The sequence below is a fragment of the Abramis brama genome (assembly GCF_963993115.1).
Source record: "Abramis brama genome assembly, chromosome: 1".
Taxonomy (NCBI): domain Eukaryota; kingdom Metazoa; phylum Chordata; class Actinopteri; order Cypriniformes; family Leuciscidae; genus Abramis; species Abramis brama.
In genome coordinates this window covers 18603549-18625555 of record NC_139963.1, presented here as the reverse complement: position 1 = coordinate 18625555, position 22007 = coordinate 18603549, and the positions used below count along the sequence as shown (strand labels likewise).

General features: G+C 41.3%; 1 protein-coding gene across 1 annotated transcript; it reads right to left on the bottom strand.

Annotated features, from left to right (window-relative positions):
• Positions 1 to 14: 14 nt before the first annotated feature.
• LOC311067884 (cytolytic toxin-alpha) lies at positions 15 to 9002 on the bottom strand. Its single transcript, XM_084090030.1, has 5 exons — positions 8933 to 9002; positions 4905 to 4997; positions 1607 to 3337; positions 882 to 979; positions 15 to 797 (listed from the first exon to the last, which is right to left on the bottom strand). The coding sequence occupies exons 2-5, from the start codon at positions 4993 to 4995 to the stop codon at positions 480 to 482; spliced, it is 2238 nt and encodes a 745-aa protein (XP_083946156.1). The 5' UTR covers positions 4996 to 4997; positions 8933 to 9002; the 3' UTR covers positions 15 to 479.
• Positions 9003 to 22007: the final 13005 nt, after the last annotated feature.

Below are 22007 nucleotides of genomic sequence, written 5' to 3'. Positions count from 1 at the left end.
AAGAGAGGCAATCAGGCTTTTTAAAAGTCAAGTTAAACTCTTCATTGTTAATATACAAGTTCATCAACGTTTATTATAATTCCACAAGATACAAAGGAAAATAGAAGATAAAGGAGAAAATGTAGACATAAATGGATAAAACAAAATATGCAATACATTGTTTTCCCTAAAAAACCCTAAATACAATCACTGTTTAATGATTGGCTCATACACTTCATATGTTTTTGTCATTTGTTATTGGAGTTAATTTTTTTATTATGGTTACATTCACCTAAAAATAATTACCCAATAAATACCAAAAAATATTATAATATTATGACTTAAATTTGAAAACAAAAATATTATTGATTGATTAAAATGTCGCTTTTATTCCTAAAATCTCGCTTATAAATGTTTGGAGTATATGAATGCGGTTCAGATGTCTGCAGAAGAAATGATTTTTGTTGCAGATATGCAGGCATGTGTATAGCTTGAGGCATCTAAATAAAGTAGAAACCCAAGGCAACAATTTCACCGCCATTGCTTCTCCCTGTAATTCCATAACACTTTCCTGACTTTACATCAACACTCTCAGGGTCACCCAGTGTGCCACATTTACAAGACATCTGTGTTTTCTCATCATCATCAAAGACAAATTCCAGACCCCCGAGTTTGTTTTTATCTGAGGTCGGCCACAGCGTTGCTGTGACCATTTTAGCGTTGGTAAGTATTAATTTTTCTTCTTTGGGTCCTTTTTCGTCTCCAACGTTCATCATGTTGCCACTGCTGAAAATCACTTGGATTGTGTTCAGTGATGTCTAAAAGGCACAAATACATTTCATGTGAAAAAAAAACAAAAAACTAAAGGAATAAAAAATAGAATGAAAACAATCTTTACACACCTCGGAGTAAGTAATGTAGATCTCCTTAAAGGTGCTACTGGAAGAGGTTGTGAAGTTGAACTCAGCACCTTCTAGCCCTCCCACAATCACAGGATGCGCTAAAAAAAACAAAAACAGGTTAGAGTTCTAGTTGTCAGTCATGTTTTAGAGTGATAAGCAGTGGCGGCTGCTGGGTTTTTAAATGAAAGAGGCACACTAAATTGTAGCAGACTGCCTGGGGATCCTCTCCATAGGATATTTTGTTGTTGTTAAACATAAGTTGATTGGTACATTAGTAATTAACATCTCTCGATGATTGGTTGATATACCAAAGGTAGGCAAGCCTCTGGCATGTATTTTTTTCTCAACGCTCTAATCGCTAAAAGTGAAATACAAGATGCTGAATGATTTATTTATTTTTTATTTTTTTACCAACAGAGGCAAAAGTGAATGAATGAAGTGAATGAAGAAAAGTCTCCGGCTATGGATTTTGCTCCCCCCTCTCCTCCTCTATTCCCTCAGACTCAAGGTTAGTACAGTTTTCTGAAATCACTGTCATGATAAATTTACGAGTAATATAAATGATGGTAGAACAGTATAATTTGTTCGACATCACACCTGATATTAAATACAGTTGTCAATCCCAAATAATGGCTGTGTGAACAGAGCCAATTTGGATGAATTAAAAGACAAAACAAACAAAACAAACAAACAAAAAAACATATAAATGTGCAAATGACACTTACCTGAGGATGGTATTGGGCTGACAGTGTCGCTGGCTTCACTCACTCCTATTTTACCCACTATCCTGTAGCGGATCAAATATTGCTCTCCAGACACCAATCCAGTCAGAGTAAAGTCTTCATCAGCTGTGTCTATGACAAGCCACTGTTCCTCAGCTCCAGAATCTGCTTTTATTTTTGCTTTTACTTGCTTGTACTCAACTCTGAACTTCACTGATTCTCCAGTGGGGGATTTCTCTAGTTTCAGGGACACAGTTTGGTCCTGGACACTCTTCACTATCGGTTTGGGCGGTTTGGACACAGGCTGGAAGTGTTTGTCTGTCAGCTTCCCTTGTTCATACAGGTAGATGGAGGAGCCTGTATTGGAGGCATCAGAGATGGCAGAAATAATGAAGAGGATTCTCGTGTCATTTTCATTGGCCTCTGAAAAACCTCTGAAGCGGGATAAGTTCTCTCTCATCTTCGGTATGACAGCAGGATCAGTGAACCATGGGACAGACATGTCAGACTTCTCCAAATCCATGGGCTCATCAAGCTCTTTAAACTTGTCAGATTTCAGAAAAGCCTTCAGAGCTGAAAGATACTTGTCTTTATTCTTCAGAGATGTGAAGGTCAAGGACACCACAACATCAATATCAGGATCAAGGAGGATGGTGTTGAGACCAACTGAGTCTTCCATTTCGATCCCCTTCAGTGTCTTGATGTAAGAACTCAAGATGTTAAGTAGAGACTTTGCATCACCTAACCACTTGTTAAGCATGTCAGCATTAAAAGGGGAGTCATGGTGAATCTGCAGGATTTTTGCCAGGGACTCCTCCTCCTTTCCACCTCCTCGAATAGCAGGCAAGACCCTGCTGACTGCTTTCTGGAGGGCCGCCTTGTAAATGCTAAATGATATCTTAAATGAGTGCAGACTCTTTTTGACGTCACTGAAAAAATCTAACATTTGATTTTCTGACAGGTCGTTTAATGTCCTCTCTACTTTTTCCAGCTGCTCTATTATATCTTCAGTGTTGGAAACCAGACTTGTGCTGATTTCTCTCTCCAACTTAGCTGCATTATCATTCAGTAGATGAAGAGGATATAGCCAGACTTTTATTGGAACTGCACCCTGGGAATTCTCCTTCAGCACAGAGGGGAGCTTCTTGTACAAATCAAGGGCCTCCGTGTATGTGTTGGGGTTTTGCTCAAGATGGAAGTCACCATGAAATGTGCAGGAAATACTATTAGCTAGCTCCTTCTCATATTTGGTCATTTGTCCATATGCATTTACTTCAGCTGCAAATGTAGGAATCTTCTTGACCATGGCATTCAGATGCCCCTCAATCTCCTGTTTGTTTTCATCGTCTGAAAAAGTCAGATCAAACACCATGAAAGCCTGAGCTCCGTACAGTACAGCTGTGACCACATGAGTTGCAGTTTTCTGGTCAAAGACCTTAGGGTAGGTGAACCTGCCCAGCTGAGTCATAGTGAGCTGTTCAAATCTGGTGGTTTCACTATAATTCATTGTTACTCTGGACTGTTGGTTTGAGGATTTAGTATCACGCAGGTACCTGGCAGATCCTCCCACCTCCACCAGCCCCCCCAAGAAACTGGCCTTCAGGGAAGCACTTATATCCATGAGACTGAACTTACTAGAGAGAGTGTCAGAGGTACTGAACTTTAAATCTGTTCGGGGCTGTAGACGGATGTCCAAATCGTTCTTTAATGATTTCTTATCCCACAGAGTAACACCTGAAATGAGAAGTGTATGAAGGATGAATGAAATGATGCCATAAAGAGTCGCATGATGGGCAGGGTAAGATTTGTGGGCCGACGTGTTTTTTGGGCAGATACATCTAATACTTTTTTTAATTAAAATTTTTATTTTTATTTTTCTTAAAGCACCATATAACTCGTACATCTGCGACCCATTTGTTTGTTTTGTTTTGCCGCCGCTGGGTTTGTGCCGGTGTAATGCATTGGTCAAAAAAAGTCAGCGTTATTTTTATTTTTTTAAATGAAACATGTAGATCAGCGGCCCATTGGTTCTTTTCTTGATTGACAGCTGGTGCACTCACATCTTTAAACACCTCCCCCTCTGGGCTCTGAGTGAGCGTGCAGTGTCAGTGTGTATCTGTCAAAATAGTCAGAGAGATGGAGAAGAAACGCAAGGAATGTGCAGAGAAATACTGTAGTGTGAAAAATAGAAACAGGCCCTTCAAGCAGACGCTGTAAAATGTGTCAAATGTTTTCTACAGCACCAGCTCCAGTGGCTGATGATGATAGTGAGGAGGATCAGGAGAGAGATGAAAAAGTGTAGAGTCTGCGGTAAGCAGAACTAATTTCAAAACACTTAGGCTTATGTCATGAGTGTAAGAACCCATTACCCAGTTACGCATTATTTCCACCTAGAAGGGCCGAAGTCTTACCAAAAATCCTGTGAGAAACACTAGTATTGCTTTGCCAATGCAGCTTATAGCTTGTTTTAGGATTCATCACTGTGGATTATAGTCCAATTGTATTAATAAATGTCAATTTTGTACTTATTTCATCTGTTAGCTCTCACTCATTCCTCCTCACTCATTACATGGCATTAGTGGTTATAAGGGCGTGCAAAGATGGGTGGTGTTTATGATCATATGTAGGCCAGTCTGGGCCAAAATGCCAGGACCAATTTTTTGTCCCAGTCCAGCCCTGATTGTAAGCGTGAATTAAATTTGCATGCGCAAGAGAAGCTTTGTAAAAGTGTAAATCAGCGTAAGAAAATGATTTGCAGAATTTTACTGTTATTCGTAAGTGTAATTCATGTATTGTGAAACTGCAGCTTCATGCTAACGCAAAATAAATATGAACTGTATTCTTCTGACTTCCATTTTTCCATGCTTACACTTTTGGCGATTTTTTTTTTATCCGAAATGCCGCCAAAAGTGTTTCAAGCCTGTGAACAGTGATTTGCAAGCGAAAACAACAGTTTAGAGAACTGCAAAACAGATTGACTGCATTGAACCAATCTGTATGTGTAAAAAAAAACATACAAAAAAACTGTTGCAAGTGACTAAATGACTTGTGATTGTAGGGCAAGAAGTTCCCTAAATAACCAGATATGTACAGTTCAGTCTTTCTTTTAGCTGCGCTTATAGTTTTGGCACGATTCTCTCACTCACTGAGTTTTGCAAGCGTTTTTTTAAAGGGAATAGGCATTTTTAAACCTCTTTACCTGATTTTCTCAAATCAATACCCCTCATGCAATGTTTTTGATTCACAATTGCGTGAAAAGGGGAACAACAATCATTCTAAAAAAAAAAAGTAGGTACACTACCTGGAATGAAGCAATCGCTGCGGCAGTCATAAAGCATACCAGGAAACAGCGGTCTTCCTAGGGCTGCCACTTCCATGGGCTTTGATTCCATGCCTGTAGTAATTTTAACATTGAACATAGAGAATATTTATGAATTGTAAGATTAAAAGTAACTTTATCAACAAAAAAATTGTGACAATGTAGATAACAAGTATCCGAAACAAGCAGGGGCGAGTATTCAACGGTATTGCACTAATGTTATAAAATGTGAAAAATACATAAGGGTGCATTGACTGCAATCATTGTTGGGAGCACAGTGTGCATGAGAGACCAATATCAACATCTCACCAGACTGCTACTCACTAGCAGACCTACTTCCACACGACAAGCTAAAAAATATTGTATAGCCTATCCATCTTCTACAACAACATATAAATTTCAAAAATTTGTCAATCATGCTATCTAGTTTATTTAAACGTATGATTTATTTTCACACAGAATCTGTTGCTCCATAAATGTTCAATACAAACCTTTTTTTTTCTGGAATCATACACTATGGGAGAAGTGAAATGCAAATTGGCTTTAGCCCTGTTGTACCCTATATCACTTGAGCCATGCTAAGACATTTTTGCGATTTTTTATATGCTGAGTATTACAATAAAATATATTGCAAAATATTGTGATGTATTACCATTTCAAGGAATTCAAGGAACATTTTGAGGAGAGACCCCTGACATGATTGTAAAGCGCTTTAGGTATGTACAGTAATACAACAAATGTTAGTAATTTTAATGGTAAAAAGCTGTAAAAATGCTACGGAAAACACATGTTAATTGGTTAACAGTATGTAACCTTACTATATACAGTGAAAAACTTTAATAGCTCTCACGGGACATTTTGTCTAATTTACAGTACAATACTGTAAAATGTAAGGATTTTAGAAGTACACTGTAAAAAAAAAAAAAAACATACCGTTGCATATTCCGTACCTTACCGTAAAAAATATGGTAGCGATTTGTGTTTTACGGCACTGAATTTAAATTTAAAGGTAAAAAAATGGCAGCTGTGGTTGCCAGTACTTTACCGTAAAAATACGGTAGAAATATTTTAGGTTTTACGGAATTGAACTAAAGTTTACGGTAAAAAGCTGGCAGCTGGTTGCAAGTGCTTTACCGTAAAAAAACAGTGGTAATATTTTAGGTCTTATGGCACTGAACTTCAATTTATGGTTAAAAAAAATAATAATCTGGCAGCTGTGGTTGCCAGTAAATTTACCAATTTGCACAAAAATATTGTATTACAAACCAGTTTGTCACAAAAGTTGTTATTGAGAATTACCAGAGGTTTAGATGTTGATGTTTTATTGAAAATAATAAAGTTTGAAGTCACTATTATGGAGATTAGTGTTTGCTTTAGTTGGGCTCTTGACCCTTGACTTTCAAACTTTAGATTTTCTCTGTCTGCTTTAACTGTGTGTTTATAAAACACATTCGTTATGGCACGAAAATCTGAGAGAAAATGTGATCAGGTAATGTTTTCTATTTATTGATGTTGACATAATCATCATGTAGTTGCCTGGTTCACTGATCTCATAAATCTTTAATTGAATGAGGAATGTTTAATACATTTCATGTTTATGAGTATAATAGCTCTGTGACCCTACAGTATGCGAGCCAGCAGTGACAAACAGATCACTGAATAACCTTAAAACCACATAGTGTACAAAAACAATTTTGAACTTTTGTATGATTTAGATCAACACAGACATCAAAAATCAGCGTATGAATCTCAACAATGGTGACAATCAACAAAATAATCAGATAAAACTTTGAACACCTTTGCTCGCCGCGACACCTGCTAAAAAAGCCAATTTTCTGAGAGCGTTGTTTCAAATGCCTCTCATTGAGTGTCGATGCAGAGCTTATCCACGTCCTAAAAAAAATCCGTCAGCGACTTCAGGATCGAGTGGTCACCGCCTGAGGAGCCCATGAGCCGGCTTGACGGATGCTTTTTGCAAGGGCGCCAGCAGGCCCCCCTCCAGAGACCAGCACCCTGTTTACCAGAACTTCACGAGGAGCTCATGAAGTCATGCCGCGCCCCGTATTTAGCGCGCATGAAATCTTCTACCTCTGCCATGCTCTCGATTATCGATGGCGCCGAGGAGAAGATGTATGATAAGATGCCCCACCTGGAAGTGGCTGTGCACCTTTGCCCGCCCACCTCTGCCCACCCACCTCTAGAGGATAGAGAACCAAGGTGGTCCACCCATCCAAGCCGTGCCGCACTACGTCAGCTCTCGCTAGTCGCACCTACGCCGCCGCTGGCCAAGCTGTGTCGGCCAATAACACCATGGCCGTTCTTCAAGTGTATCAGGCCAGGCTCCTCCGTGCAATGGACGAGGCTGGACCAGATCCAGAGGCTTTTGGGGACCTGTGCAGCACTACGGATCTAGTGCTAAAGCTCACAGGCGCCAGAGACCAGCTAAGCACTACCCGCACCCGGCTGCCAATTATGCCAATTATGTCTTCTCCATATACACATTTGTAAATGCACCCCCATTGGTAACTTTTAGCTTTGTAGTTGATCAATTTAACCACTTGTAATTCAATTTTAACATTTTAATTGTTGTGATAAGCTTGTAGAATTGAACTAAAACCTTGTGAAAGTGCTGCAGGGTTGCTAATTTCACAATCTCACCATTTTTTCCTAATCATATAGAATACGTAAAGTAGGAGAGAGGCCGCACTATGCATATATACTTTTATTTGCACAATCATATAATCATATATCTAATCATATAGAGCATTGAGAAAACTATTGAGCATACATAAACCGTTAGTTAAAAAATATGCTTAACTTCATTCAACGCTGAAACGCTATGTTACCGAAAATAGTTTCTGTGACCCAAGGAGAGTGCGCTAATATTTTTAGTTCCTGACGAGCCACCAGCCTGAGGCTTTGTATTCAATGTTTATTTAGAATTTCATATGATTAAATACCACCAACACACTCCGATCACTCTCATCCACATTCTAAATGCACACAGCTGGTCATCAGTTACTTACTCACCATTGACTGCATTTATACATTGCACACACACACACACACACACACACACACACACACACACACACACACACACACACACACACACACACTCTCTCTCTCTCTTTCTCTCTCTCTTCTCTCTCTCTCTCTCTCTCTCTCTCTCTCCTCCCTCCACGGTCTTCTCCAGTGTGATTTACATTAAATATGCCCATACCCTGTGTAATTAAGTACAATGTGTAACAGCACATGTACATGAAAGAAATAATATCATCACATAATACAGTCAAATGTGACACATTTTACTGTACGGTTACACATTTAATAATATATTTTCAAAATGTAAAAGTATTTGTTCTCATTAGTGCTTGCAGTGTGAACTAATGTGTTTGTACTGACCATTAACGTGATTTTAAAATATTGTTTATTATAGCCTACGGCATGATCTTGTGCATATATGAATTGAAAAGTGACCTTATGTAAAAGTATTGTTGTTAAATACTGTAGATATGGATCCAATCAAAATCCATGTAAAAATAGCTAATATCTAATAAAAGAAAATGAAGTGTATAGATCCAGACTGCATAAGCTCAGCACCTCACTTCCGTTCTGCAGCTGGATATATTTCAGAAATTTAGGCCCTTGAAAGTTCAATATTTTGTGTCCGTGTATCAATACAATATCCCTAAGCAAATGTTTGCGATATTGATTTCCCACTACCCCTGATACGTCCAGTGTTTTCCAAACCCCTTACAATTGTATCTGATTTAGTGTTTAAAAATTCCAATAAAGACAACTAAAAGCATAAATCGTCCCTTCACTGAATGGAGTGACTCTATCCATTTATAAATGTCAATCCATCGCCTGTGGCAAATTGACATTTGCATCTGATTAGTCTGATGATATTTCTTGTCTCTAATACATTTTTACAGTCTAAACAACTGTTGGTGGCTATTCACAGTCACAACAATTCATGTTTGTATCATTTTAAAGTCATGTCTCACCTGGGATCTATGCGTGTCTTAAGTATGTTCGGAAAAAGAAGTCGCCTGGTAATGTCTTCAGTTGAAGTCTGAAGCCCTCTTGGTTTTTAGTCACATTTATAGTAGCTATTTTTTTTTTTTTTTTTTTTTTTTTTTTTTAAGAAATGTTACTTGAACACATTTTTGTTTTGATTACAATCTATACACCTGTCAGTCTTACCCACTTCCTCCTGTGTTTTGATTGGTTTCTGTTACAGTTTGTGCCTGTTCCTTGTTTCTTGGTTTGATTGGCATTGCTTGGCCTTAGGGCTTATAGGTCTGTTGTCTCAGTATAATTTCTAAGTTAGTTCCACTATTAACCCTTACTGTAATTTCTTATTCGCTGCTATTGTAGACTTGTGCAGCCAGTATTAAAATGGAAGTGTGGTGTTCCTATATAGGTCCTTATAGGACCCTCTTGAAAATGAGATGTTGCATCTCAAGAGGCTATCCTTTAATAAATAAATTCAAATTCAAAATTAATACGCAGAATGCGTATTAAATGTATTATTTTGAAACAGCTTCAAGTATATTAAGTGTATTTCAAGATATGCTTAAGATCAATTTTAAGCTATTTGCACTATATTTTAATATATTAAATTGTGCTAAAATGGAACCACTTCAAGTAGCCTACAGTGTAATCAGACTTTAGCCATGAAAATGTTAAAGTCGTTGACATTCAGGTAGCGGCAAGAGGAGTGATTCACAACTGTGGTAAGTGACTTATTATTTTAGTTTCTTATTTTTCATGTTTGTGACTCCTATACTATGAAGGTATATTCGTGGTTCATATTGGTAACCCCCGGATGACGCCTCCTCCGACAGGGCGCGAAGGAGACCTGCACAGGGCTTCAGCAGGGCGGTCGCGGTAGTGTTTCACACATTCCAAAAAACAAAAACAGTATTTCACACATTCCCCGGCGCTATACAGGCAGAAATGGGCAGTTTACGATATTGCCAGAAAATCTATGGGTTCCTATGTTAAAGGGTTAGTTCACCCAAAAATGAAAATTCTGTACACCCTCATGTTGTTCCAACCCAAGACTTTCGTTCATCTTCGGAACACAAATTAAGATGTTTTTGATTAAATCTGAGAGCTGTCTCACTCCTCCATAGGCTTCTATTTTATTGAAACTTGCCGACCCAGAAAGTTAATAAAGACAATGTTTAAAATAGTCCAAGTGACTACAGTGGTTCAACCATAAGTTTATCAAGTGATGAGAAATCCTTTTTGCACAAAAACAAACAAAAATAACAACTTTATTCAACTATTCATTTTCTTCTCTGTGGGCCTCTGAGTGAGTTCATGTAGTGTAACAGCGCAGCGCTTCTGGGTTGTACATCAGAACGTAGGCTCACTATTCAGCATCACACGCATCACACACATGACTGTCAGCCAATAGTGAGCCTACGTTCTGATGTAAGTTCAAACAACCAGTTATTTATTTTTTTACCCTTGTTGCTGCAATCAAGCAGAGATGGTCCACTTAATTCACGATAGAGGCGGGTGAAGTTATGAAGTTTGACTGACATTTTGAGGATCCAATAGAGATATGATATAATAGAGATATTAATAATAATATTATCCTCAATGTAATTTGGGTCCCCTGGACATAGGCATGTGCCTAAAGTAAATAAATCCGGCCCTGGGAACAGGACCGTGAAGCTTTGGGGGTGTTGATGAATTTGATCTACTCTATCTGCGTTGCTCGTCGTTCTGAATCGTGTTGGATGAAATGTCAGGACACCGGACGTGGTCTTTGACAAAAATACGATTTTCTCAGCTTTTTGCTCAAAATGTTTCTTTTTTTATGAAACTTACCCACATTCAAGTGTTGATAAAAAAGAATGCATGAAGCTATACAATAAAAGTTGTGTTCTTTTTTTCTTTTTTTTTATATTCTGGGGGCCATGAAAGTTTTGTGAAAATGAACAAAAATGCTGGTGCTTATTGGCAACTATTTTCAAAAATGCTGGCAGGGACAGAGTTAAGAAAATAAGACAACTGGAATGTCTCCAGTTTAAGTCTCAATCCCTCTGGGTTTTTTAGTCATATTTGAAATATTATCTCATAGGAATGTTCCTTAAAACAAGAAATGTTCCTTTTTCTCTGATTACAATCTATAAACCAGTCAGACTCATCCACTTTCTCCTGTTTTTGTACACAAGGTAAAAACTTGTTTCTGTTCGCAAAAACCCTTGATTGGCCTTTCTTAACTCTACAAACCCTCTGAGACATCACTAACTCCTCTGGTTTAACTGGGCTAAAAAGCTCCTGAATGGTGCAGTCCTGCATGTATGTGCTGGCCGTAATGGAGAAAGGATCCTGAAAATTATTAAATGTGATTTGTGTGGTATCACAAACAAGAAATGAAAGAAAGTAAGCAAGCATCTGGATGTCAGACTATTTAAAACTTGGGCATAAAACATTGTTTTTTGTGACTGATTAGACAAACTCGCTGCATCTGATTTGCCATTGTCGTTTCACTGTCCAACAAACGTCTGGGATTGATTATAAATCTAACCTAAGAGTCTTTCTGTTCTAGGTGGTAAGAGCCAGGTGGAGGATGATCTACCCCTAATTCACTGTGAGAGTCACGTGTCGAATCAATTCCCGCGTCTGACAAGAAGATGGCGCCCGCAGCCGAATCATCTATCCATTTTCCAAACTGCTGTGGCTACAGCGTAATATCATACAGGAATAAATTCCTTTTTAATTGATTATTAAATGGTTGAACTAGAGTTTATACATGCTAGTTTCCATGGCAGAGTTCAAGATAAATCTTTCAGTACTACTAGCTGCAAGTTTGCTACATTTCAAAAGATTATCAAACAACAAGCTCAAACGATGCAAAAGCAGCAGCCCTTCTGGCACACTCAGTGTCTGAATTCACTCGCTCGTGTTCATTCACTCCTTCAAGTGGACTAAATTTGTGAAGGGAATCACAAATGAGGGTATAGTTGGTGATTTCAAACACAAAACGCATTCTGATTATTACTCTCACCCACATTCTAAATGCAAACATCTGTCGAATCACCATTGTCTGTTCACCATCGTCTTGTTGTTTACTGCGTCGCTCTCTTATGATATCGAATGATATCGATCTTTACTTTCTGGCATACACAATGCCTATCAATTAAGTGTACTGATTGGCGGTGGAAACGCAAGCCGGATCAGGGTTTACCGTCCTGAATCATACTGTACCTTAGTGTACTGTACTGTACTGTACCGCTCGGTGTAAACAAGGCATTAAGTAACCTACATTATTCATCACATAACTGTTTGATTGGTGCTTTTGTCCCCAAATTCAGAAGTGTGGAGTGCAAATATCTTGGAAAACAGAGGACCTAAGAGCGGTGGCAGATTAATGAAGCAAACTTTATTAACAGATGTTTATAATGTTTAGATGTTTAAAGATGTTTATATGTTCTTTATTAACAGAACAATGGCAGCCTGCCGTTCACTGGCGTTCTTGGTGGACGCAGGTCTGGAGAAGAGACACAGAACTCAGGAGACAGAGTGTCCAGGTCTAGTCGAGAAGTAGAAGACGAGCACAGACCTCAGCCGGCAGACTCAGCACCACAAACAGCGACTGGAAGAGCGAACGCAGGCAACAGGGGGACTGGGCAGAGATCATCCCGTACTCGGGTCATATGTGTATTCTAAGTCCTCCCTAGGGGTAGGCACTGTGTTACATATTCCACCTGGGATATACTACCCAGTGTACCTTGGTATTCCTGCGTTAAGCCTAGCTCTTCGTCAGTGCAGTCTCACGACAGGGAGCTCAGACTTGCGCAGGGCACTGGAAGACAGCTGCTGTGGCGTGATTGAATTGGGACCCCTATTAAAGTATTTCACACATTCCCTGGCGCTACAGGCAGAAATGGGCAGTTTACGATAAGGGCAGAAAACGTCTCGGTTACTAATGGCTCGTTTCCACGAGCCATTAGTGGAATGGATGGAATCGATGGAATCTGCCGTCGATCTGAAGGTCTGGCTACAGGAGACTATCCTCACGTTGTTCCAAACATGTATGACTTTGGTTCATCTTTGAAACACAAAGTAAGATATTTCCAATGAATCCTGAGAGGTTTCTGTCCCTCCATTTAAAGGTAATCAAAACTCACAAGATCTAAAAAAGTCAGGAAGGCATATTAAAATGAATTCATATGAATCGAGTGAGTCTGAAGAGATACAATCGATTTGATGAACAGATTAAATTTAGGCTTTCATACAGATATAAACACATAGAGCACAGCACATATGACAAATATCATTGGTTCACACGTGTTTACCAAATTTGATGTGCTCTATGTATGTGTGTTGATCATTGTTTAGATGTAAATAAAAGCCTAATTTAAAACTATTCATCACATACAGTATGACCAGTAATAATGTTCGTACTGGTGAGAAATATGCAGACCTCTTTTTGTCTGGCGCTGTTGCCATGGTGACTCATAATATCGGCGCTCCATTGATAATGCCTTTTTATAGTTGTGGTGCACGCGCTAAACTCAGAGTAGGTCAACTCAGAGTTGATTGAACTAACTCAATTCAGCTGTTCTGTAACCGAAAACTCAGAGTTTCCCATCTCAGGGTAAGTCAACTCAGAGTTCAAGTTTTAACTCAGAGTTGGTTGAACCACCTTTCTGAAACAGGCCCCTGGTAACTCAAATATCATTGCAATCATGTTTATTGTCTTCAAAACATCTTTATCTGCATGTTAAATCCATTACAGCGATATCTGTTAGCTGTGTGTGTATCAGTGACGTCAGAGAATGTCTAATAAGGCGAGAAGTTTCACTCTCAGTACACTTCCGGCTTTTGAACTGGTTGCAGTTCCACTCTGATTCCATATGAGGGCGCTCACAGGACGAGTGCAGAATGAATGGAGGTCTATGGCGCTATACACATCAAAATACACTTTTCTCAGGATATAATTTTTTTTCTAGTAATTTGAATGTTGTATTCGAAAGGAGATGCAAAGAAATTACACATTGCTGGGTGTTCGATTTTTTAGAGTCACTTATTTGCTTTAAAAAGTCTTTTAAAGTGTCAATGACGTCATACACATCGTACGACCAGAGATACTGCTTTACGGCAATCCTTCAGTCACTTTGGTGCTTTCGCGCTCTGCACTTTCTTTTCTCTCGAGGCATGGACAACACAGCTGACACAGGTAAATACACATGCTAGAAGAGTTTTTGTTTTGTTTGTTTCTGGTCCCGCTTCGGATACCACGATGCCATCAAGCGGCATCTCTGGTCGTAATCAGTCCTTCACTGACCAATCAGCGTTCATTAGCAGAATGCTAGCGTGTTATGGGCAACAACAACTCAACCTGTAAGAAATCAAAAGAACTTAAGTACTCGTTCATTCAACTTTGGACCTATAACCCATGTTGAACTTGCAAAACCTACAATCAAATCTGAGATTTCTCAATGGCAGTCGGGTGAAAGAGACAAATTTAGCCGTCTAGCCCCATAGACTCCCATTCATTCTGCACTCATGGGCGATCGCCCCCAGTGGAACTCTGGTGGAACTACAACCAAAATTCGGTACAATAGGACTTAATAGGGAGTGGGCAGGCTCTCCGTAGACGGGCTCTGGTGACGTCCTGGAATGTCACATGATTATGGCACTTCTTCATGTGTTCCATATATGGACTATTATTGTGCATATAGCACCCTCAGGCTGTTGGTATGGATTGAAAACACATTACATCAGTATCCAGTGCTCATAATGATTACATCGACGCATTTGGGTATAAATTCAATTAATATTATTCATGTCTATAGAAATCTGATGTAAACCTATGAGAATCTATCAATATTTCTCCAAATCTGCACATTTTTGAGCTAAAAGGGACGTTGTTTTGTGAAGCACTGTCATGATGACAGCACTGAGTTTTTTTTATGAATGAAAGCGGCTGACGCTCATAATTCATATTAAAGGTATCGACTCATTTTTTCATTTCATAACTCCTGACACAAATTAAGAAATAACTGTCGCTATAAGTTTCTCAGAATACAATAGTGGTCAAATACTGAAACTTGAGTCTTATATCTTTTTAATGATGTATAGTTTGTCAAGGTATAACATTAAATGTGATAGTAGTAACTTTTAAAAAAAAAAAAAAAAAAAACGCTTCAGTGCGCGGCCGCACTGGCAACGGTTAACAGGTTAATAAAGACAATGTTTAAAATAGTCCAAGTGACTACAGTGGTTCAACCATAAGTTTATCAAGTGACGAGAAATCCTTTTTGCACAAAAACAAACAAAAATAACAACTTTATTCAACTATTCATTTTCTTCTCTGTGGGCCTCTGAGTGAGTTAATGTAGTGTAACAGCGCAGCGCTTCTGGGTTGTACATCAGAACGTAGGCTCACTATTCAGCATCACACACATCACACACATGACCGTCGGCCAATAGTGAGCCTACGTTCTGATGTAAGTTCAAACAACCATTTTTTTTACCCTTGTTGCTGCAATCAAGCAGAGATGGTCCACTTAATTCACGATAGAGGCGGGTGAAGTTATGAAGTTTGACTGACATTTTGAGGATCCAATAGAGATATGATATAATAGAGATATTAATAATAATATTATCCTCAATGTAATTGGGGTCCCCTGGACATAGGCATGTGCCTAAAGTAAATAAATCCGGCCCTGGGAACAGGACCGTGAAGCTTTGGGGGTGTTGATGAATTTGATCTACTCTATCTGCGTTGCTCGTCGTTCTGAATCGTGGATGAAATGTCAGGACACCGGACGTGGTCTTTGACAAAAATACGATTTTCTCAGCTTTTTGCTCAAAATGTTTCTTTTTTTATGAAACTTACCCACATTCAAGTGTTGATAAAAAAGAATGCATGAAGCTATACAATAAAAGTTTTTTTTTTTAATATTCTGGGGGCCATGAAAGTTTTGTGAAAATGAACAAAAATGCTGGTGCTTACTGGCAACTATTTTCAAAAATGCTGGCAGGGAAAGAGTTAAGAAAATAAGACAGCTGGAATGTCTCCAGTTTAAGTCTCAATCCCTCTGGGTTTTTTAGTCATATTTGAAATATTATCTCATAGGAATGTTCCTTAAAACAAGAAATGTTCCTTTTTCTCTGATTACAATCTATAAACCAGTCAGACTCACCCACTATTTCCTGTTTTTGTACACAAGGTAAAAACTTGTTTCTGTTCGCAAAAACCCTTGATGGGCCTTTCTTAACTCTACAAACCCTCTGAGACATCACTAACTCCTCTGGTTTAACTGGGCTAAAAAGCTCCTGAATGGTGCAGTCCTGCATGTATGTGCTGGCCGTAATGGAGAAAGGATCCTGAAAATTATTAAATGTGATTTGTGTGGTATCACAAACAAGAAATGAAAGAAAGTAAGCAAGCATCTGGATGTCAGACTATTTAAAACTTGGGCATAAAACATGTTTTTTTTGTGACTGATTAGACAAACTCGCTGCATCTGATTTGCCATTGTCGTTTCACTGTCCAACAAACGTCTGGGATTGATTATAAATCTAACCTAAGAGTCTTTCTGTTCTAGGTGGTAAGAGCCAGGTGGAGGATGATCATCCGTAGAACGGCTTGGATGGTATGCAAACTGAAATGAGTCCAGCGTGTTAGGGAGACTTGAATTGATGTGATACATGACTAACCTCTCAAAGCACTTCATCATGATCGGGGTCGGTGCTATGGGACGATCCCACAATGCACCGCAATAACGAGTGTACAACTGTACTCTCAATGGCTAGAGAATACCCCTAATTCACTGTGAGAGTCACGTGTCGAATCAATTCCCGCGTCTGACAAGAAGATGGCGCCCGCAGCCGAATCATCTATCCATTTTCCAAACCGCTGTGGCTACAGCGTAATATCATACAGGAATACATTCCTTTTAAATTTATTATTAAATGGTTGAACTAGAGTTTATACATGCTAGTTTCCATGGCAGAGTTCAAGATAAATCTTTCAGTACTACTAGCTGCAAGTTTGCTACATTTCAAAAGATTATCAAACAACAAGCTCAAACGATGCAAAAGCAGCAGCCCTTCTGGCACACTCAGTGTCTGAATTCACTCGCTCGTGTTCATTCACTCCTTCAAGTGGACTAAATTAGTGTAGGGAATCACAAATGAGGGTATAGTTGGTGATTTCAAACACAAAACGCATTCTGATTATTACTCTCACCCACATTCTAAATGCAAACATCTGTCGAATCACCATTGTCTGTTCTCCATCGTCTTGTTGTTTACTGCGTCGCTCTCTTATGATATCGAATGATATCGATCTTTACTTTCTGGCATACACAATGCCTATCAAAAGTGTACTGATTGGCAGTGGAAACGCAAGCCGGATCAGGGTTTACCGTCCTGAATCATACTGTACCTTAGTGTACTGTACTGTACTGTACCGCTCGGTGTAAACAAGGCATTAAGTAACCTACATAATTCATCACATAACTGTTTGATTGGTGCTTTTGTCCCCAAATTCAGAAGTGTGGAGCGCAAATATCATGGAAAAATTAAAAATGAAGCAAACTTTATTAACAGATGTTTATAATGTTTAGATGTTTAAAGATGTTTATATGTTCTTTATTAACAGAACAATGGCAGCCTGCCGTTCACTGGCGTTCTTGGTGGACGCAGGTCTGGAGAAGAGACACAGAACTCAGGAGACAGAGTGTCCAGGTCTAGTCGAGAAGTAGAAGACGAGCACAGACCTCAGCCGGCAGACTCAGCACCACGAACAGCGACTGGAAGAGCGAACGCAGGCAGCAGGGGGACTGGGCAGAGATCATCCCGTACTCGGGTCATATGTGTATTCTAAGTCCTCCCTAGGGGTAGGCACTGTGTTACATATTCCACCTGGGATATACTACCCAGTGTACCTTGGTATTCCTGCGTTAAGCCTAGCTCTTCGTCAGTGCTAGTCTCACGACAGGGAGCTCAGACTTGCGCAGGGCACTGGAAGACAGCTGCTGTGGCGTGATTGAATTGGGACCCCTATTAAAGTATTTCACACATTCCCTGGCGCTACAGGCAGAAATGGGCAGTTTACGATAAGGGCAGAAAACGTCTCGGTTACTAATGGCTCGTTTCCACTGAGCGGTACGGTACGGTACAGTACGGTACGCATTTATTTCCGTTTCCACTGTCAAAAGTTGTGAATGGTACAAAAATGCCGAACCGTACCGTACCACTGTGCTAGGTACCCCAACGGAAGGGTACCCAAAAAGTGGTACGGTACGGTTCGGCATTTTTGTACCATTTACAACTTTTGACAGTGGAAACGGAAATAAATGCGGAAATAAATGCGTACCGTAAATGCGTACTTTGGTACTAAAGACTAGACTCAGGCGAGAATGTAGTTGTTTAAAGCTCAAATCTGTGGTTTATTTATAAAGATTAATGAAAATTTGATCCAGGTTAAGATCCAGGCAATCACCGGGCGCTCATGTACCCCGTCTGGAACAGCCTTTCCTCGGCTAGTTGTTCTGACATTTGCCGCTGACTCTGACGTCTCTGTAGTGGTTAAGTGTAGACCTAACGGGCGATCTTTGGTCTTGTGAATCTATAATTTGTTCCCTGGCCGAACTGAGGGCTAAGTGAAATTTCATAACTTTGTATTTAGGCTATTTAACTTTACCGTAACGTTAGACTAGAGCGCAGACTTTGTATGTTTGACTGAATTGTTTGCTTTATTTCTTATTGTATAGCTTCTTGTACTTTTTACTTATACTTTTATAATGGCTATTATTGATAAAACTGAAATTGAACAAAAAGAGACAGGGTTTAGTTTTGTATTTTTTTATTTTATTACAGTGAAGATGATCAGAGTACAAATGCACATATTGCATGAACCATATTAATAAGTTTAATATTTTTTACATTTAAACGAAAAGAGGCAGGGTTGTGTTAAAGATTTTTTTTTGTGTTATAAATAAGCTAAGGTTACATGCAGTGAATATAATCAATACGCGTTGCCTGAACCACATTTGTATGGCTATAATGTTTAAGATTTCTTTAACTGAAAACGTAAAGAGGCAGTGTGGTGTTTTATAACATATTTCGTTTTATTGTTGCCTAAAATGTACAACTGGAGTAGCAGAGCGAGCTGAGTGACGTGTCACTTTGAAGAACGCGCTGTTCCATTTGCAGAATTACCGGACTCGCGTCCTCGGGAGTCATTCTCCTGAGCTGGACTTGGCAAGTCCAAACTTTGCGTACTTGCTATTGAGCTATGGGAAAATTCCTTTTTTCGAGAATACTGAAGCCAAAAATTATCCTTAATTTTGAATTAATTTAAAACGCATTTGTTGCAGAGAGCAGACCTAGGCAAGGCAGCTCGCGCGCCTATTGGTTGCTCTGCAGCAACTGCTGCAACCTATCAAGAGGCTGGTCGTGACGTAAGCACCAATGAGGGCGCGGGCGAAAGAAACAAAGAGCTGTTCTGACTGTCTGAAGACAGCAGAGCGTTCAACGTAAATTCTCAGCGCCCTGACCGGGCAAAGGAGATTCACGTCATTCTCGCTGTCAGACCCAGGGAGGGCTGACAGGGAAATAACTTGCGCTCTGAAAGGGGTGGAAAGCACCTTGGGGACATAGCCATGTCTCGGTTTGAGGATGACTTTGGAGTCATTAGGCCCAAACTCAAGGCACGTGGAGAGCGTGTGCAGGTCACCCACCTGTTTGACCGAGGCGAGAGCCATCAGGAAAGCGTTTTTAAGCGAGAGGTACCGTAGACCCACAGACTGTAGTGGTCTCCAGGACCGTGGAAAGGTCCCACGCAGGAACCAAAGGGGGTCGAGGAGGCTTCAGCCTTCTTGCCCCTTTAAGGAAGCGGACGACAAGGTCGTTCCTACCTAGTGACTGGCCATGCGTTGTTTTTATAAACGCAGCTATGGCTGAAACGTACACTTTGAGTGTGGAGGGGGACCTGTCCTCGTCCAAAAGCTCTTGTAGGAAGGAGAGAATCTCCGTCACCCCACAGCATTGTGGATCCAAGTTTCGAGCTGAGCACCAGCCGGAGAACACTGACCATTTGGAAGCATAGAGCCGTCTAGCAGAGGGCGCTCTAGTGGTGGAGGGGTTTGAGTACCCAAAGGACCCTAGGAGCTATGTTGTCTGGGGCTACATGTCCCTGGTAGGGTCTCCCAAGGCAAACAGGTCCTAGGTGACGGGTCAGACTAAGAGTGGTTCAGAAACCCCCTTATGATGACGATAAATTCAAGGACCGTGACGTCGCCCGGCATGGCGCAGCCTGGGCCCCACCCTGGAGCCAGGCCCGGGGTTGGGGCTCGTATGCGAGCGCCTGGTTGCCGGTCCTCCCCCCATGGGGTCCGGCCGGGCTCAGCCCGAAGGAGCGACGTGGGGCCGCCCTCCTGTGGGCTCACCACCTACAGGAGAGACCCTAAGGGGCCGGTGCGTAGTGGATCGGACGGCAGTCGAAGGCGGGGGCCTCGACAACCCAATCTCTGGACACAGAAACTAGCTCTAGGGACGTGGAACGTCACCTCTCTGGCGGGGAAGGAGCCAGAGATTGTGCGGGAGGTGGAGCGGTACCAACTAGAGATAGTCGGGATCACCTCCACGCACGGCTTGGGCTCTGGAACCACACTCCTTGAGAGAGGATGGACTCTTTACCACTCTGGAGTTGCCCATGGTGAGAGGTGGCGGGCTGGTGTGGGTTTGCTTATAGCCCCCCAGCTCAGCCGCCATGTGTTGGAGTTCACCCCAGTGAATGAGAGGGCCGCTTCCCTGTGCCCTCAGGTCGGGGATAGGTCTCTCACTGTCGCGTGTGCCTATGGGCCAAACGGCAATGTAGAGTACCCGGCCTTCTTGGGGTCTCTGGGAGGGATGCTGGAAAGTGCTCCAACTGGGGACTCCGTCGTTCTACTGGGGGACTTCAACGCCCACGTGGGCAGCGACAGTGACACCTGGAGGGGAGTAATTGGGAGGAATGGCCCCCCTGATCTGAACCCGAGTGGTGTTATGTTATTGGACTTCTGTGCTAGTTACAGCTTGTCCATAACGAACACCATGTTCAAGCATAAGGGTGTCCATCAGTGCACATGGCACCAGGAAACCCTAGGCCGGAGGTCAATAATCGACTTTGTGGTTGTTTCATCTGACCTCCAGCCGTATGTCTTGGACACTCGGGTGAAGAGAGGGGCGGAGCTGTCAACTGATCACCACCTGGTGGTGAGTTGGATCCGACGGCGGAGGTGGAAGCTGGACAGACTCGGCAGACCCAAACTTACTGTGATGGTCTGTTGGGAACGTTTGGCCGAATCCCCTGTCAGAGAGATCTTTAACTTCCACCTCCGGCAGAGCTTCGACCGGATCCCGAGGGAGTCTGGAGATATTGAGTCCGAGTGGACCATGTTCTCCACCTCCATTGTTGACGCGGCCACTCGGAGCTCTGGCCGTAAGGTCTCCGGTGCCTGTTGAGGCGGCAATCCCCGAACCCGGAAGTAAGGGATGCCGTAAAGCTGAAGAAGGAGTCCTATCGGGCCTGGCTGGCTTGTGGGACTCCTGAGGCAGCTGACGGGTACCGAAAGGCCAAGCGGACTGCAGCCCGGGTGGTTGTGGAGGCAAAAAATCGGGCCTGGGGAGGAGTTCCGTGAGGCCATGGAGAAGGACTACCGGTCGGCCTCGAAGAGATTCTGGCAAACCGTCTGGCGCCTCAGGAGGGGGAAGCAGTGCCCTACCAATGCTGTTTTCAGCTTAGACTGCTGCCCCCACGACCCGGCCCCGGATAAGTGGAAGAAGATGGATGGATGGAGTTCTGTTTGCTGTGCATTTAAACCCTCAGTGTCTTTCAGCTCATTGTCAGTTATATGTCGTGTTATGTTGGTTGTTCTGTTTCTGATCTTGTCCCTGAGATTCTGTTTTGTGAAGATTTGAGTTTCTTTCTAAATAAAGATCGCTGCACTTAGATCCTGTTTCATCTCTGCTGCAACCAACATTGACAGTCGTTGAGCGGTGTGGGTTATTTTTGTGCATGTGTGTAGTTCTGCATCTCAAACTGTGAATAGAAGTGGT